Genomic DNA, 19,558 nt, shown 5'->3' with positions numbered 1-19,558 from the left:
GCCTATAGCACATTTAACTCATTTCTAGGCTTTCCCTAAGTTTGTGGTGGGTTCCTATCCCAAGCATTGTGGCTATCAACCCAAAGTGGGGGAGGGGGACCCTAGAGCTTTCTTGGTTTTCTCAATGGGATAGAATACTGGATAACCAAGCTTATTAAAATATGCATTACTATAAATCAAATTTGAGCAAGTATCTGAAGAATTTGTAATTTGTGTATGAGCTTTGGTGCAAGAATGCAAAACCCATTTTGGCTGTTAAGAACCTAAAGAGTTTAATAACCAGTTTTCGGTTGTCTTTCAGATAAGGAAACTTGCTGGACAGGTGAGGATAGTTAATAATACTACAAAAAATCATTATCATTCTTTAAGAGTGGAAAATACTTGCTTTTATGAACTATAGAAATTCCCATTATTTGCCATAACTTTATGACTACTGTTTACACTTAGAATTCATCAACTCTCATTTGCTACATCTGTCTATATAAACTGTCACATAAGTATCTGAGATGCATAATTTAACAAATTAATTATTTTAATTTACTAAAACAGTTTTAATGCTCTCAAATGTTGCCATGATAACATCTAATTACATTGTTCTATATGCCAGAATTTTATCATAAAAAAATTTTCTAGGTTAACAGATTAATATTACTTAAAGATCAAAATCTTTGGAAAGTACCATTTCTACCAATTTTCTGATGTTTCTGAGTTGATAAATATCAAAGAATAAAACGCTACTTCAGACAATTTTTGGGAAGAGAGACCATTTTAATTTATCACAACCTGTTATATGCAGATGGTATTCCATAAGATAATCAATCCATTAAATTGCTTAATGAAATGACACTATGAAGTATCATTTATATATATTCATATATATGAATACATATACAGTATATATTCAATATATATATGAATTCAAGATGCAATGATTTATAGTCATAGGCAAATAATTATTTTTATATTCAGAATGTGATATTCTTGAACAGAATTACAATGACAAATTAGGAAATACAGTTGCACTGCAAATAAGATGCTATAAAGGAAAAGAATTGGGATTCAACAAGGAGTAGTGTGATCCAATATACCATCAACATTCAAAAGACTGGCTCTATAAAGCAGAATCTATGACAAATAAAACCTGAATCAATGTAGGAAAATAAAAACTATGTGTACTTGATATATTAATTACTCATTAGTTATTTACTTTCTCCTTAAATTTTAAGATAGATTCAGATTTGTCACTTATGTTCCCAGCTATTGTGCTGTATAAGCCTATAGGTATAGTGTACATAAATCTAGCAACCACATGCCAGGTGCTCAATAATTATTTGTTGAATAAATTAACAAATATTCTTCCCAATCAGCTTAGTGCCCAGCTGCAACTATCAATACAAATCCTCATTCACACAAGTTGGCATGGACAATATCTGCCTTAATTATTAAGGCCAAATGATGATGAATCTAAACCTGATCTAGAAGGGGAAATTTCTGAGTTAAAGGAAAATATGGGAGATGAAAAAAAGGTGAGGAAAGGGGCATGAAGAAAGAATGTTAAAAAAAAAATAACAGATAAATACTACGAAATTGCAATGTCAGCAATGGTAAAGCACAGAGGTTACCAATGGGCAACCAAGGCCATATTTAGGAAGAAGGGAGCAAAGGCAAAGATAGGATATATAAGACAAATGAGAAGATAAGAGACTTAGAAAAAACTAATACGATAATTTCTTAGGGAAGAGTCTCAGCATTTAGATTTTTAAAAGATGCATACAAATGAAAGAAAAAAAATAACGATGGGTAAACTATCCTTGGAATTTTTTTTTTATTTTTATTTTTTGGTGAGGAAGATTAGCCCTGAGCTAACATCTGTTGCCAGTCCTCCTCTTTTTGCTGAGGAAGATTGGCCCTGGGCTAACATCCATGCCTATCTTCCTCCACTTGATATGTGGGACACCTGCCAAGGCATGCCTTGATAAGTGGTGCGCAGGTGCATGCCCAGGATCTGAACCTGCGAACCCCAGGCTGCTGAAGCAGAGCGTGCAAACTTAACCACTACACCACCAGGCCAGCCCCTGGAATTAGTTTTTAAGTGAATGAAAACAGATTTATAGCTTATATTGGAAAATTAAGACAGTGAGAATTCTTATAACTAACTGAAAGAATATTTTTACTTTTGTAAGGGTTAATTTAGCAAAATGATTTGGACTCTCCCACACACTGGCATTTGCTAGACTTTCTTCTCCATTTTAAACAGTGATAAGAATATAATGTTTAAGACTCTTGAAATCCTACCTTATACGGGCTAATTAGTCTTCTTTTAATATCCAGTCTATAGCTTCTGTATTGTTCAGCATCACTCATGTCAGTTACCAATAGTCGAAGAATTTCATAAACCCGTCTAGCATGTTGCTAACAAACAAAACAAAAGAAAAATACAAACATTGTCAAATTACAAAATAGTGACACTTTCCAAAAGGACACAAGATATAATGCATATCTGCTATGGGCCAGAAACTGTGCTAGGTACCAGACAAAAAGCAATAAAAGATAGTCTCTGCCTTCAAGGAGCTAGCACTTTAGTGGTAACAGAAATGATTGCTGTATGGCTAATTTAATGATAGAAATATGCATAAGGTATTATGGTAGCATAGCCTGGGAATGGGAGAAATGTTAGAACAGAATTCCTGGGGGAATAAAACTTGAGCTGAAACTTAAAGGGAAGGGAGCACACCATTGTAGAAAGAGGGCAGGGCACTGTGTGTGCTCGTGCACGCATGCACACACATGCAGAACAGAAGCAGCTTGACATTGCTGGAGCACAAAATGAAAAGTAAAGAGTAGAAGCAGAGTGAAGATGGAGCAAGAGCACAGGGCCTTACACGCTGGGTTAAAGAGCTGGGCTTTTACCTAGTAGGTGACAGATTTTAAATGGAGGAGTGAGCAAACCACACAAATTTGAGTTTTAAGTAAAGCATTCTCTTAGCTACACAGAAATGGTAGCCAAAAAAGGGCAGGGAGATCAATTAGGAAGCTGAGCTATTAAATCGGGCAAAAAATGATGAGGGCATGAACTGAGACAGCACAAGTAAGAATACTGAAGGAACAAAGATTCTAGAAATATAGAAAAGGAAAGACTGGCTGTGGAGGAGGGTGTGGAATGACAATGAGTTTTCACAGCCTGGGAGAGATTTAGGAGGCAGGAGAACATATAAATCTGAAGAAAATGCTAGTCTAAGGGTGAGGATTTAAGCAATATCAGTATACAGGCAACAGTTAAAACCATAAGATTGGTTAGGATCACCCAGGAAAAGCATACACAGTGAAAAGAGGAGAGAGATCAGAACCCTGCAGCACAGTGACAGTTAAAAGGCAGACAGAGGACAGAGAAAAACAGCCAAAAAAATATTAGGAGAATCAGGAGGTTTGGCGTCACTGAAGCCAAAGGAGTAGCCCACAGTTTTTCTGTTTGTGTTGTTTCACTTATATATTTCTTGGGGGCAGGGGAGAGGTCAGTATAGGTAGGCTGGGAAGATGATATGTGAACTTTCTGGAAGGGACATCTGAGCTGAGCCTGAAAAAATGAGTACTGTCTGGCCAGGCAAAGATGGAGAACAGGAGAAGGTAGTACCAAGGGCAAAGGGAATAGTATATGTAAAGGGACACAAAAGGAAGAAAGATGTAGCACAGCTGGGAAATGGCAAGAGGTTCAGTACAGCCAGAGCATGTAGGAAAGTGGCAGGAAGCTGAGGCTAGCAAGGAGGGCAGGCTCCAGATTATGAAGGGCTCTGTGTGCCATACTAAGGAGTTTTAATTCCTTTAAGAAAAAAAAAAGGATGATTTAAAGAAATAATGTATTCATATTCTCTTTCTTTTCAAAGCTGAGCTACTGAATAAATTCTCATTAATAAAGGTTTAATACAGTCTGGAGATACCAATTATTCCTAAAATATATATTTTATCTTAAAGCCAGGAAGCCATTCAAGTGTTTTAATGCAGAAGATGGAAAGTTTCAGTTCAAATTAAATTGTTTGTTAAAGGTCAGTGATCAGGAACTTTGGGTATACAGTTTTGGAGCTCAGGAGGAAAATCTGGATTGGAGATTTAGACGAGATCTCCCAGGCAGAACAAGCAGAATTAGAAGAAATGAGGATTGAATAAAGAACTACAGGGAGGAAGTATATTTAGGGAGTGTACTGAAGAGTGGAAGCCAGTGAAAATATCTCAAAAAAGTTGATCACAGTGGTGAATGGAAAACCAGGAACTGTAGTGCCTTTAGAAGCCAAGGGAGGGAAGGTCAATAGTATCAAATGCTAGTCCTTATTATTGGAATACCTTTCATCCCACATACTTTCACAATCCAAATCCTACCCATTCTTCAAGGCTTAGATCAAATGCATCCCTCTCATGAAATACTCTGATTCCCCTGCTTACATAAATATAATAAACTCCCTCCTCTGAACTCCTATATTTTTTTTTAAAGATTTTATTTATTTTTTTCCCCCAAAGCCCCAGTTGATAGTTGTACGTCATAGCTGCACATCCTTCTAGTTGCTGTATGTGGGACGCGGCCTCAGCATGGCCAGAGGAGCGGTGCGTCGGTGCGTGCCCGGGATGCGAACCCCCGGGCCGCCAGCAGCAGAGCGTGCGCACTTAACCGCTAAGCCATGGGCCAGCCCTTTACTACTTTAAAATTCAAACAAATATACAGAAATATATAAAGGGAAAGTTAAGTATTTTACTCCAACCCCTCTCCCCACCAATATTGTCTCCAGGGGTATTAACTACTTTACCAGTTTAGATAAACATTTTTTTAAAAAGCAAAAATAAGATACTACCATCCATCTTTTCCTGCTTGTTACACTTAATATAGCCATGAAATCAATTATCTTCCCACTCTTTTTTTTTTGTTTTTTGTGGGTTTTTTTTTGAAGATTGGCCCTGTGCTAACATCTGTTGCCAATCTTCCCCTTTTCCTTTCTCTCCCAAAAGACCCAGTATATAGTTGTGTATCACAGATGTAGAGTTGAAGCTTTTCTATATAGGATGCTGCCTCAGAATGGCTTGATGAGCAGTGAGTAGATCCACGCCCAGGATCGGAAGTGGCAAACCCTGCCTGGGCTGCCGAAGTGGAACGCGTGAACTTAATCACTACGCCACCAGGGCAGCCCCTTCCCACTCTACTAATGAGGAAATTGAGGCACAAGGAGGTAAACTAAATTGCCGTTAAGTCACACAGCAAGTGGTGAAGCCAGATGTGAACCCAGGCAACCTGGCTTCAGAGCCTCTACTCTTAACCACTGCTACTTCCTACACATGTATTCTCAATGTACTTGCAATATTTAAGTTATATACTTAAAAAAATACTTTAAAATTTAAATGTTTTCCTCCTACAGAATAAAAATACCTTATTTATTTTGAACTTTTGTTGTGCCGCTATTGCCATATCTTCATTGAATCCTTGCATTAACTTTTCCCGGGAAAAACAGGGCAAATCTTGACAAAGCTTCACAAGCACAAAGTCTCTTAATTTCACATAGCTTTTGGATGGATCTTCCGCTAAAGAAAAAAAGCAGAATAACATTTCTCTTACCCAAAATAATTTCCTCATTATTTGCAATCTCAATATACATGCTGGGCTGGAAAGGCAAACATTCTTAAAAGAATTATATATACACAAAAGTTACAATGTGAAAGGATTATTCCTTATAAATCAAACAATATCACTAGTATTTTTGCCAAATAAAATTACAGGTGCAATCTTTTTGCAAAGACATATATATTATTTGTGAAATTAGGGCTACTCCTTTTAAATGTAAACTTTTTTGACTAGTGTGTTATCATATGCATCTTAGTTTTATTTTCAATTAAAGTAGCTGTATAAACAAGAGATTCAAGTTTGGATAATCAATTCCAAAAGCAAGTATTTTCTGATAGCTAAAGGTTCTATAGCTCAATTTATAACTCCTTTACTTTAATTTAATAACTTTTATAGTTTGCTATACTTCTTTCACCCAATTAAAAAAAAATTCTTCCTTTTACAAAAGCAAATCTTTTCTGTTTAGAGAATAAAATGAGAATATGATTTTGAGCCTATCTTCATTCCATCTGAATAGCACAGATCTTCCTTTATGTTTGTCTATGTAATCTACATTACACTTCAGTGGACAAGGAAAACATCAAAACATGATGGGTAGAAAGAATACTACACAGAGAACGTGAGTTTGAGTCCCAATTCCGTCATTCACAGATGAAGGACCTTGGGCAAGCTACCTCACTCCTCTGAGCCCTCGTTTTCTGATCAGTAGAGGGCTTGTAACAAAGTATGTTGAAGTCTGAGCTAGTTCATGGATCATAAGATTTAATACTGTTATAATAGCAATATTCTACCAATTATTCAATGCAATCTCTATCAAAATCCCTGGCTTTTTTTGTTGCAGAAATTAACAAGCTCATCCTAAAATGCATGTGGATATGCAAGGAACCCAGAGGAGCCAAAACAATCTTGAAAAAGAAAAAAGGTAGAGGACTCACGTTTCTTGATTTCAAAACTTACTACAAGCTACGGTAATCAAGACAGTGTGGTACTGGCATAAAGAGAGATATGTAAATCAATGGAATTGAATTGAGAGTTAAAAATAAACCCATACATTTATGGTCAATTAATTTTTTAGAAGGGTGCCAAGATAATTCATTGAAGGAAAGAATAGTCTTTTAAGAAATGATACTTGGCCAAGTGGATCTCCACAAGCCAAAGAATCAAGTTGGATCCCGTTTCCTCACATCATATACAAAAATTAACTCAAAATGGATCATAGACCTAAAGAGTAAGAGGTGAAACTATAAAACTCTTAGAAGGAAATACACGAGTAAATCTTCATGACCAATGATTTCTTAGAAAATGGAACCAAAAGCACAAGCAACAAAAGCAAAAATAGATAAACTGGGCTATATCAAAATTTACTTTTTGTTGTGCTTCAAATTGTACTATTAAGAAAATGAAAAAACCCACAGAATGGGAAAAATTATTTGCAAGTCATTTATATGATAAGGGACTTGTATCCAGACTTCTTTTTATAAAAAAACTTTTATAATTCAATAAGAAAAAGACAACCCAATTAAAAAATGGGCAAAGGATCTAAATAGACATTTCTCAAGAAGATATACAAATGGACAATAAGCACATGAAAACACGCTCAACATCACCAGCCACAGGGAAATGCATATCAAAACCACAATGACATACCATTTCAAGTCCCCTAGGATGACTAGAATCAAAAAGACATTAACAAGTATTGATAAGATTGTGGAGAAACTGAAATTCTCATACACTGCTGGTGGAAATGTAAAATGATACAGCCACTTTGGAAAACAGTGTGGTAGTTTTTCAAAAGGTGAAACATAGTTACTAGATTTTCCACTATGTCCACTCCTAGGTATGTACCCAAAAGATCTGAAAACAGGTCCACACAAAAACTTGCAAACAAATATTCATAGTAGCATTCTACTAAGAGCCAAAAAGTGCAAACAACCCAAATGTTCATCAATTGATGAGTGGATAAATAAAATGTGGTATTATCCATACAATGGACTATTATTTGACAATAAAATGGAGTACTTAATATATGCTACAAGGAGGAATTAACTGTATTAATGTCCAGAACAGGCAAGTCTATAGAGACAGAAAGTAGATTAGTGGTTGCCTAGGGTTGGAGGTGGCGGGGTGGCAAGGAGGGGGAGGAAAGGAGTGACTGCTAATGAGTGCTGCGTTTCTTTTTGGGAGAATGAAATACTCCAAAATTAGATTATGGTGATGGCTGCACTGTAAATATCATAAAAAAACATTAATTGTACACTTTAAATAAGTTTATATGATATATAAACTATATCTCAATAAAACTGTTTATAAAAAGTCTGAGCTATGAGTAATGTTTTATGATTGTGAATCATTCAATCATTTTTCTTTTTTTTATAATTTGTATTTATTTATTTTTTCCCCCAAAGCCCCAGTAGATAGTTGTATGTCATAGCTGCACATCCTTCTAGTTGCTGTATGTGGAACGCGGCCTCAGCATGGTCGGAGAAGCAGTGCGTTGGTGTGCGCCTGGGATCCGAACCCAGGCCGCCAGCAGCGGAGCAAGTGCACTTAACCGCTAAGCCACGGGGCCGGCCCTTAATCAATCATTCATTCATTCAATCCATGTGTACTGAATACTTTCTTTAAGCTTCTATGTAGCACTTCACTATTAACATCATATGCATGTAATAAGTAAACATTATATGACTATGGCTTTAAAGTGGTAAGAAGTGAAATTCTATCACTGCGTCAGTTTAGTATGAAATTATGATCTATTAGGAATGTACAGATGATGAAATACAGTAAACAAAATAACTGAAATACAAACCTACAGAGAAAATCATCAAGCAAACATAAGATTGTAATGTAATAAGTTACCCTATCCCATTCTTTAGTCTTTGCCATATTAATTTGGCTGCACCATCCAGTTATACAAGCCACCCAGAAACCTGAAGGACATTCTGATTCCTTCTCCTATGTGCTGCCACCAGTATTTTTTTCAACTACTACAATAACTTCTTTACTTATTTCTCCTTACCTGTACCCCCCTAGCTTTATAAAATGTAAATCGGACTCTGATGCACTCCTAAATTAAAACTGTTCAAGTGTACCAATATAACTGTAATGGGAATCTCAGAAAGAGAGGAGAGAAAAGAGACAGAAAGAATATATAAAGAAATAATGACCAAAAACTTCCTTAGTTAGATGAAAAACATTAATCTACACATCCAGGAAGCTTAACAAACTTCAATTAGGAAAAATACGAAGAGATCCACCCCTAAACACATCATAAACAAATTGTCCAAAGCCAGAGACAAACAGAAAATCCTGAAAGCAGCAAGAGGAAACAACTCGTCAGAAACCATGGAGGCCAGAAGTCAGTGGGGTGATATATTCAAAGTGTTGAAAGAAAAATGACTGTCGATCAAGAATTCTGTATCCAGCAAAATTACTCTTCAAAATGAAGGTGAAATAAAGACAGTCCCAGAAAAGTAAAGACTGAAGAAATGTGTTGCTAGCAGACCTGCCTTACAAGAAATACAAAATAATTATAAAACCAATGTTTGGCTTACAATATATAAAGATGTAATATATATGACAATAGTAGCACAAAAGAGGAGGGAGAATAAGTATAATGAAGCAATTTCTTTATTTTACTGGAATTGAATATTAATCTGAAGTAGACTGTTATAAATTAAGATGCATACTGTAATTCCCACAGCCCCCAACCACTAAGAAAATAATTTATTTAAAAAGTAAAAAAAAAAAAAAAAAAAAAAAACCGAAGGAATTAAAATAGTTCACTAAAAGACATCTATTTAACACAAAAGAAGGCAGTAAAGGAGAAACAAAAGAACAACAACAGGGGCAGGCCCAGTGGCATAGTGGTTAAGTGTGCGCACTCTGCTGCAGCGGCCCGAGGTTTGGATCCTAGGTGTGCACCGATGCACCGCTTCTCAAGCCATGCTGTGGCGGCGTCCCATATAAAGTGAAGGAAGATGGGCACAGATGTTAGCCCAGGGCCAGTCTTCCTCAGCAAAAAGAGCAGGATTGGCAACAGATGTTAGCTCAGGGCTAATATTCCTCACACACACACACAAAAAGAACAACAACAAAAGCAACATATAGAAAACAAATAGTTGGGGCCAGCCTGGTGGCATAGCGGTTAAGTGTGCACGCTCTGCTTCAGCAGCCTGAGGGTTCGCAGGTTTGGATCCTCGGTGCGCACCGATGCACCGCTTGTCAAGCCATGTTGTGGCAGCATCCCATATAAAGTAGAGGAAGATGGGCACAGATGTTAGCCCAGGGCCAATCTTCCTCAGCAAAAAGAGGAGGATTGGCATCGGATGTCAGCTCAGGGCTAATGTTCCTCAAAAAAAAAAAAAAAAAAAAAGAAAAGAAAACAAATAGCAAAACGGCAGGTATAATTCCAACCGCAGCAATAATTACATTAAATGTGAATATATTAAACAAAAGGCAGAGGTTATCAGACTAGATTAAAAAAGATCCAACTATATGCTTTCTACAAGAGAAACATTTTAGATTCAAAGACAGGCTGAGGAAATAAATGATAACATAGAAGATGCGTGTACAGGGTGTCAAGATGGCAGGGAGGTGGACTCTGAACTCACCTCCTCCCACGGACACAGAAGACTTACAACTAATCCTGGAACAACTACTCCTGAGAGAGAACTGAAAACTGGATAAGAGGATCCCCTGCAACACGTGACAGTCCTGACTGAGGCTGAAGAGACAAATTCCCTTCTGGAGAGAAAAAAAGCCACCTTTGCAAGCGGCAGCGCTCATGGCCGCCCGGGAGCAAGCCAAAGGTACGCAGCCTTCCCTGGAGGAGTGGAGGACCTGAGTGGGGACTGTTGCTACTATAAGCATTTTTTGGACCCAGCACAACCTAGACGAGTGTCATAATATCTGGCTTTGCTGACTACTAACAACAATGGGGAATAGCCCCAGAAAAGCTATCAGACATAAGAAAAAAAAACAAGCCAGCTCTTATTGGGCCCATGCACAAATTCACCCATTTCAGAAAGCAACCTAAAATCACCAGAAAGAAAGGCGCACAGTCCTTTGGTGAAAAGAGACTCACCTGATAGGCCCTAGGTGCATCTCAATAAGAAGTGAGACTCTCCAGGGACTGAGACATTGGTGGCAGCCATTGTTGTGACCCAGTGCAGGTGTGCTGACAGTGCAGGTGTGCTGATAGTCGCTGGCAGAAGCCACTGGAGTTCTCCCCCGCCCCGGCCTCTCCCTCCAGGATCTGCCCCACCCACTAGAGCACCGATTTAATCCACTGTCAGACAGGGAAAGGGGTCCACCCTAGGGACCAGCCCCACCCAACAACAAGCCCTCGGGCAACTTGTGGGCCTGCATAGGCTAGGTGCCTGGATTCTCTGCAGCCAGGAGAGTGCGTCCACCTCGGTGGGGCAAGGCATGCGCGAGAAGCGGGTGGAGTGTGTGGGGCCTCTGCCAGGGGGCAACTCAGCCCACTTCAGGGGATTAGGGTGCATGCATGGGGCAGGACTATGTCAACGGTGTGTGTGGCCCTGTGGGCGGTGGGGCTTGTCAGCTGCAGAAGACTTGTGCTTCTCAAACAGCCACACCTTCCAAAGCCTGAAACAATTGGGTGCTCCCTTGCCTAGGGCCAGCCCCACCCAGAGGCAATCCTGAAAGAATTGACAAGAGCCTTATAGGCTGGAGGCCTACAGCAATTGTAAGCCCCTGAGCCTAACATCCAGCCATGCTGGGAGCCTACTTAACAGAAAAACTGCAACAGGAATGTGCTATTAGACCTTGCAGCCAACTGTGCTGGGGCTCCCCATACCTGATAAAGAGACTGAAGGGTTCATAACAGCCACACACAGCTGAGCATTACAACGAGCTAGCGGGGGGGACAGTTCAGCTTCCCTGGGCATCTACAGCAAGAGCAACCCTGCCACAACAGAAGGATATACATAGCCCACACCAGGGTCACTCCTGGTACGTTTTGAACTGGTGACGAGAGGGAAGCACACTGCTGGGCCTCATAAGGCATCTCTTACATAAGGTCACCTCTCCAAGATCAGGAAACATAGCTGACCTACCTACTACATAGATAGAAGCACAGAGAAAGAGGCAAAATGAGGAGGCAAAGGAATACGTTCCAAGTAAGGGAACAGGACAGAACCCCAGAAAAAGAACTAAATGAAACAGAAATGAGCAGTCTACCTGACAGAGAGTTCAGAGTCATAAGGATGCTCACTGATCTTGAGAGAAGAATAGATGAACTCAGTGAGAACAACAACAAAGAAATGGAAAATATAAAAAAGAACCAATCAGAAATGAAGAATACAGGGCCGGCCCTGTGGCTTAGTGGTTAAGTGCACGCGCTCTGCTACTGGCGGCCCGGGTTTGGATCCCAGGCGCACAGCAACGCAATGCTTGTCCGGCCATGCTGAGGCCACGTCCCACATACAGCAACTAGAAGGATGTGCAGCTATGGCATGCAGCCATCTACTGGGGCATTGGGGGAAAAAAGGAGGAGGACTGGCAGTAGATGTTGGCTCAGAACTGGTCTTCCTCGGCAAAAAAAGAGGAGGATTAGCATGGATGTTGGCTCAGGGTTGATCTTCCTCACAAAAAAAAAAAAGAAATGAAGAATACAATACTGGAAATGAAAAATTCACTAGAGGGACTCAAAAGCAGAGTAGAGGATACAGAAGAACAGATGAGCAAGCTGGATGAAAGACTAGAGGAAATCACCCAAGCTGAGCAGATAAAAGAAAAAAGAATTAAAAAGAGTGAGGGAAGTCTAAGGGACCTCTGGGACAACATCAAGCACACTAACATCCATGTTATAGGTGTCCCAGGAAAAGAGAGAGACAAAGGGGCAGAGAAGCTATTTGAAGCAATAATAGCTGAAAACTTTCCTAACCTAAGGAAGGAAACAGACATCCAGATACAGGAAGCACAGAGAGCACCAAAAAAGATAAACCCAAAGAGGCCCACACCAAGATACATCATAATTAAAACATCCAGAATTAAAGATAAAGAGAGAATCCTAAAAGCCGCAAGAGAAAGACAACAAGTCACATACAAAGGAAATCTCATAAGGCTATCAGCTGACTTCTTAGCAGAAACCTTACAGGCTAGAAGAGAGTGGCACGATATACTTTAAAAGTACTAAAAGGAAAAAACCTACAGCCAAGAATACTCTACCCAGCAAGGTTATCATTCAGAATGGAAGGAGAGAGAGAGAGTTTCGCAGACAAGCAAAAATTAAAGGAGCTTATCACCAGGAAACCAGTCCTACAAGAAATGCTAAAGGAACTTATTTCAGGGGGAAAGAGAAGACCAAAAATAGGAAAAAACATTACCTATTTCCATGATAAGAGGGTAACAGATACAAATGCACAAAAAAGAGGCTAGATATGATATCAAAAATATAAAATGTGGGAGAAGGGGAGTAAAAGAGTAGAGCTTTTACAAAGAGGTCAAACTAAAGAGACCATCAACTTAATATAGATTGCTACATACATAGGTTATGATACATGAACCTCATGGTAATCACAAACCAGAAACCTATAATACACACACAAAAAACTAAGAGAAAGGAACCCAAACATAATACTAAAGAAAGCCATCAAACCGCAAGGGAAGAGAGCAAGAGCAGAAGAAAGGAACAGAGAACTACTAAAACACCCAGAAAAAAAGTTAAAAAATGGCATTAAGTACATACTTATCAATAGCTACTTTAAATGTCAATGGACTAAACGCTAAAGGCATAGGGTGGCTGACTGAATAAAAAAACAAAACCCATATATATGCTGCATACAAGAGACACACTTCAGACCTAAAGACACTCACAAACTGAAAGTGAAGGGATGGAAAAAGATACTCCATGCAAATGGTAATGAAAAGAAAGCTGGGGTAGCAATACTTACATCAGACAAAATAGACTTTAAAACAAAAACTGTAACAAGAGACAAAGAAGGGCACTACATAATGATGAAGGGAACAATCCAACAAGAAGATATAACACTTGTAAACATCTATGCACCCAACATAGGAGAAGCTAAATATATAAAGCAATTATTAACAGACATAAAAGGAGAAATAGTAACACAATAATAGTAAGGGACTTTAACACTCCACTTACACGAATAGATAGATCATTGAAACGGAAGATCAATAAGGAAACACTGGCCTTAAATGACACACTAGACCAGCTAGACTTAGTGGATATATACAGAACATTCCTTCCAAAAACCGAAGAATACACATTCTTTCCAAATGCACATGGAACATTCTCCAGGACTGATCACATTTTAGGCCACAAACCAAGTATCAATAAATTTAAGAAGACTGAAATAATACCAAGCATCTTTTCTGATCACAACAATATGAAACTAGAAATCCATTACAGGAAGAAAATCAGAAAAGCCCCAAATATGTGGAGATTAAACAAAATGCTACTGAACAACAATTAGGTCAATGAATAAAGCAAAGAAGAAATCAAAAAACACCTGGAGACAAATGAAAATGAAAATATGACATGCCAGAATTTAGGGCATACAGCAAAAGCGGTTCTAAGAGGGAAGTTTATAGCAACGCGTGCTTACCTCAACAAACAAGAAAAATCTCAAATAAACAATCTAACAGTGCACCTAAAGGAAGTGGAAAAAGAAGAACAAATAAAGCCCCAAATAGTAGAAGGAGGGAAATAATAAAAATCAGAGTGGAAATAAATGAAACAGAGACTAGAAAAACCACAGGGGGAAAAAAAAAAAAATCAATGAAACCAAGAGCTGGTTCTTTGAAAAGATAAACAAGAATCTTTGGCTAGACTCACCAAGAGAAAAAGAGAGAAGGCCCAAATAAATAAAATCAGAAATGAAAAAGGAGAAATTACAACAGACACCTCAGAAATACAAAAGATTATAAAAGATTACTATGAAAAGCTATATGCCAAGAAACTGGATAACCTAGAAGAAATGGATAAATTCTTAGACTCATACAACCTTCCAAAACTGAATCAAAAAGAAACAGAGAATCTGAATAGACCAATCACAAATAAAGAGATTGAAACAGTAATCAAAAACCTCCTAAAAATAAAAGCCCATGACCAGACGGCTTCCCTGGTGAATTCTACCAAACATTCAAAGAAAACTTAATACCTATCCTTCTCATACTCTTCCAAAAATTGAAGAGAAGGGGAAGCGTCCTAACTCATTCTATGAAGCCAACATTACCCTGATACCAAAACCAGACAAAGACAATACAAAAAAAGAAAATTACAGGCCAATATCACTGATGAACATCAATGCAAAAATCCTCAACAAAATACTAGCAAATCCAATACAAGAATACATTAAAAAGATCATACACCATGATCAAATGGGATTTATTCCAGGCATGCAGGGATGGTTCAAAACATCCGCAAAACAATCAACGTAATACACCACATTGACAAAATGAAGAATAAAAATCACATGATCATCTCAATAAATGCAGAGAAAGCATTTGACAAGATACAGCATCCATTTATGATAAAAAAATCTAAATAAAATGGATATAGAAGGAAAGTACCTCAACATAATAAAGGCCATATATGACAAACCCCACAGCTAATATCATCCTCAATGGTGAAAAACTGAAAGATATCCCCCTAACAACAGGAACCAGACAAGGATGCCTACTTTCACCACTCCTATCACCACTCCTATTTAACACAGTATTGGACATCCTAGCCAGAGCAATCAGGCAAGAAAAAGAAATAAAAGAGATCCAAATTGGAAAGAGAGAAGCGAAACTGTCACTATTTGCAGATGACATGATTTTATATACAGAAAACACTAAAGAATCTGCCAAAAAACTTTTAGAAATAATAAATGAATATGGTAAAGTTGCAAGATACAAAATCAACATACAAAAATCAGTTGTGTTTCTATACACTAACAATGAAGTAGCAGAAAGAGAAATTAAGAATACAATCCCATTTACAATTGCAACAAAAAGAATAAAATACCTAGGAATAAACTTAACCAAAGAGGTGAAAGACCTGTATACTGAAAACTATAAAACATTGTTGAAAAAAATTGAAGAAGCCACAAAAGAATGGAAAGATATTCCATGCTCTTGGATTGGAAGAATTAACATAGTTAAAATGTCCATATTTCCTAAAGCAATCTACAGAGTCAATGCAATCCCTATCAGAGTTCCAGTAACATATTTCACAGAAATAGAACAAAGAATACAAAAGTTTATATGGAACAACAAAAGACCCCAAATAGCCAAAGGAATCCTGAGAAAAAAGAACAAAACTGGAGGTATCACACTTCTTGATTTCAAAATATACTACCAAGCTATAGTAACCAAAACAGCATAGTAGTAGAACAGAAACAGAAACAGAGATCAATGGAACAGAACTGAGAGCCCAGAAATGAACCCACACATCTATGGACATCTAATTTTTGACTAGGGAGCCAAGAATATAAAACAGAGAAAGAAAAACCTCTTCAATAAATGGTGTTAGGACAGCTATTCAGCCACATGCAAAAAAATGAAAATAGACCATTATCTTACACCATACATAAAAATTAATTCAAAATGGACTAGACTTGAATGTAAGACCTGAAACCGTAAAATTCCTAGAAGAAAACATAGGCAGTATGCTCTTCGACATCAGTCTTTGCAGTATCTCTTTGAATACCATGTCTCCTCAGGCAAAGGACACAAAAGATAAACAAATGGGACTACATCAAACTAAAAAGCTTCTGCACAGCAAAGGAAACCATCAACAAAATGAAAAGACAACCTAATAACTGGGAGAAGATATTTGCAAACCATATATCTGATAAGGGGTTAACATCCAAAATATATAAAGAACTCACACATCTCAACAAAAAAACTAACAACCCAATTAAAAAATGGGGAAAAGACCTGAACAGACATTTCTCCAAAGAAGATATACAGATGGCCAACAGGCACATGAAAAGATGTTCAACATCATTAACTATTAGGGAAATGCAAATCAAAACTACAATGAGATATCACCTTATGCCTGTCAGAATGGCTGTAACTAACAAGACAGGAAACAAGTATTGGAGAGGATATGGAGAGAAGGGAACTCCCATACACTGCTGGTGAGAGTGCAAACTGGAGCAGCCACTATGGAAAACAGTATGGAGATACCTCAAAAAATTAAGAATATGGGCCAGCCCGGTGGCGTAGCAGTTAAGTGTGCGTGCTCTGCTTCAGTGGCCTGGGGTTCACAGGTTCAGATCACAGGCACAGACCGATGCACCGCTCGTCAAGCCATCAGCTGTGGCGGTGTCCCATATAAAGTAGAGGAAGATGGGCATGGATGTTAGCCCAGGGCCAGTCTTCCTCAGCAAAAAGAGGAGGATTGGCAACGAATGTTAGCTCAGGGTTAATCTTACTCACAAAAAATAAATAAATAAATAAATAAAACTTATTAAAAAAATTAAGACTAGAACTACCAAAAAATCCAGCTATTCCACTGCTGGGTATTTATTCAAAGAATATGAATACACCAATGTGTAAAGATACACGCACCCCTGTGTTCACTGCAGCATTATTCACAATAGCCAAGACTCAGAAGCAACCTAAATGCCCATGAAGGATGAATGGATAAAGAAGATCTGTTATATACACACAATGGAATACTATTCAGTCATAAGAAACGATGAAATCCAGCCATTTGTAACAACATGGGACTACATCAAACTAAAAAGGATGGACCTTGAGGGCATTACACTAAGTGAAATAAGTCAGAGGGAGAAAGTCAAATACCCATATAATTTCACTCATAAGTAGAAGATAAAAACAACAACAATCAATCACATAGAGACAGAGACTGGACTGGTGGTTACCAGAGGGGAAGGGAGGAGGGAGGAGGGCGAAAGCAACGATTAGGCACATGTGTGTGGTGATGGATTGTAATTAGTCTTTGGGTGGTGAACACGATGTAATCTATACATAAATCGAAATATAATGATGTACACCTGAAATTTATATAATGTTATAAACCAATGTTACCGCAATTAAAAAAAACAACAAAAGAAAAGAAAGACAGGCTGAAAGTCAAAGGATGAAAAAAGATATACCATGCAAACTAATACGAGGTCTGGACTGTCTATGTTACTATCAGGCAAAATAGAGTTTTAAAGACATTACCACAATAAAAAATAAATTGGGAAAAAATGGAGTTTAAGACAAAAAAAATTATAATAGAAAAAATGGCTCACTTTATAATGACAAGTTAATTTATGAGGAAAACATTACAATTACCAACATATACATAACTAACAACAGAACCCCAAAATACATGAAATAAAAGCTGACAGAATTAAAGGGAGAAATAGACAATTCAACAAAAATAGTTGAAAATTTCAATACTACACTCTCAATAACAGATGGAACAACTAGACCGAACATCAGCAAATATATAAAAGACTTGAACAGCTCTATCAATCAACTTGATATTTACATAACATTCCACCCAACAGCAGCAGAATACACATTCTTTTTAAGTGCACACAAAACATTCTCCAAGATAGACTATATGTTGGGCAAAGGATCAGTAAACTATGGCCCATGGGCCAAATCTCACCCATAAGCCTGTTTTTGTATGGTGTGTGAAATAAGAATTGTTTCTAAATGGTTGTCAAAACAAAACAGTAAGAATATGCAACAGAGAATGTATGTGGCTTGCAAAGCATAAAATATTTACTACCTAGCCCTTTAAAGAAAAAGTTTGTGGTCTTCTAAGGTAGGTCATAAAACAAAACTCAATAAATGAAAAGAACTGAAGTCATACGAAATATGTTCTCTGTCAACAATTGAATTAAATTAGGTATCAACAACAGAAGTAAACTTGGGAATTAACACCCTTCTAAATAACCCATGGATCAAAATGAAATCACAAGAGAAATTAGAAGATATTTTGAACTTAATGAAATGAAAGTACAATTTATGAAAATCTATGTGATCAGTTAAAGCAGTGCTTATATTTATATATACATATATTATATGTAAATATATAAGTATTTATATATTTAAATGTCTATATTAGAAAAGAAAGAAGACATCAAATCAATAACCTAAGTTTCAATCTTAATTAGAAAAAGAGCAAATTAAACCCAAAGCAATAAGAAGCAAGAAAATAATAAAAAAAAGTGGAAATCAATGAAGTATAAAACAGAAATAGAAATTTTTATGAAAATACAAGGGATCCTATAAACCCAACACAATTTTGAAAAAGAACATGGTTGGAGGACTTGCACTTCCTGATTTCAAAACTCAGTGTAAAGCTCAAGACGCTGCTGCCACTGGAGCCGTGATGCCTACAGAGGGAGAAAGGAAGACCACAAACGCTGGGCTAGGCAGTCCATGAGCTCCAAGGAGACTGATGCACAGCTCCAAGCTGAAAAGCAGAAGGCCAGGGAAGAAGAGGAGCGAGGAAAGAGGGTGGAAATGGGGCTGCAGGTGACTCCAAAACGGAGACGAGATCTCCAGCCTCAGAAGAGTGTGAGGATGAAGATGACACCTGCAAAGGTGTAGAAGGGCTCATCAACATCAAGAACCCCAACTGGGTGGCAAGGACAATCAGAAAAGTCTCACAACCAGATCTGGGCAGGCCTAAGGAGCTTTTAAGGAGAAACAAGAAGACACTGAGAAGAGAAAGCAAAAGAGCATTTCATGAAAATACATTTAGCTGGAAACACAGAGCAGGCCAAGGCTGACCTCACCTGATGGTGATCATTTGGAAAGAGCAGAAAGGGGAAGGAGGCTGCCAGGAAGAAAGAAGAGGAGAGGAAAGCAAAAGATGATGCAACTTTGTCAGGAAAACTAATGCAGTCACTCACCCTGAATGAGTAAGAATGGCCTGTAGGAGGAAATACTAGGCAACTGGGCCCTCCTGCCAGGACTTCTGCCGTGTCTTGCCCACCCTATGCCCTGGTG

At 37.9% G+C, this 19,558-nt stretch overlaps 1 protein-coding gene across 3 annotated transcripts in view; it reads right to left on the bottom strand.

The window, feature by feature from the left end:
- HAT1 (histone acetyltransferase 1) overlaps window positions 1–19,558 on the bottom strand; it is a 67,211-nt gene that overhangs the window by 4,818 nt on the left and 42,835 nt on the right. For all 3 annotated transcript variants that reach the window (XM_058549248.1, XM_058549250.1, XM_058549249.1), the window contains 2 exons: window positions 5,408–5,559; window positions 2,296–2,412 (listed from right to left, as the gene is read on the bottom strand). In XM_058549248.1, coding sequence (XP_058405231.1) covers window positions 2,296–2,412; window positions 5,408–5,559 — 269 coding nt within the window. The remainder of the gene's footprint in view (window positions 1–2,295; window positions 2,413–5,407; window positions 5,560–19,558) is intronic.

This window comes from Diceros bicornis, chromosome 10, assembly GCF_020826845.1.
Source record: "Diceros bicornis minor isolate mBicDic1 chromosome 10, mDicBic1.mat.cur, whole genome shotgun sequence".
Classification (NCBI taxonomy): domain Eukaryota; kingdom Metazoa; phylum Chordata; class Mammalia; order Perissodactyla; family Rhinocerotidae; genus Diceros; species Diceros bicornis.
Note: the sequence above shows the minus strand (reverse complement) of the source record. Positions and strands in the feature narration are given on the sequence as shown.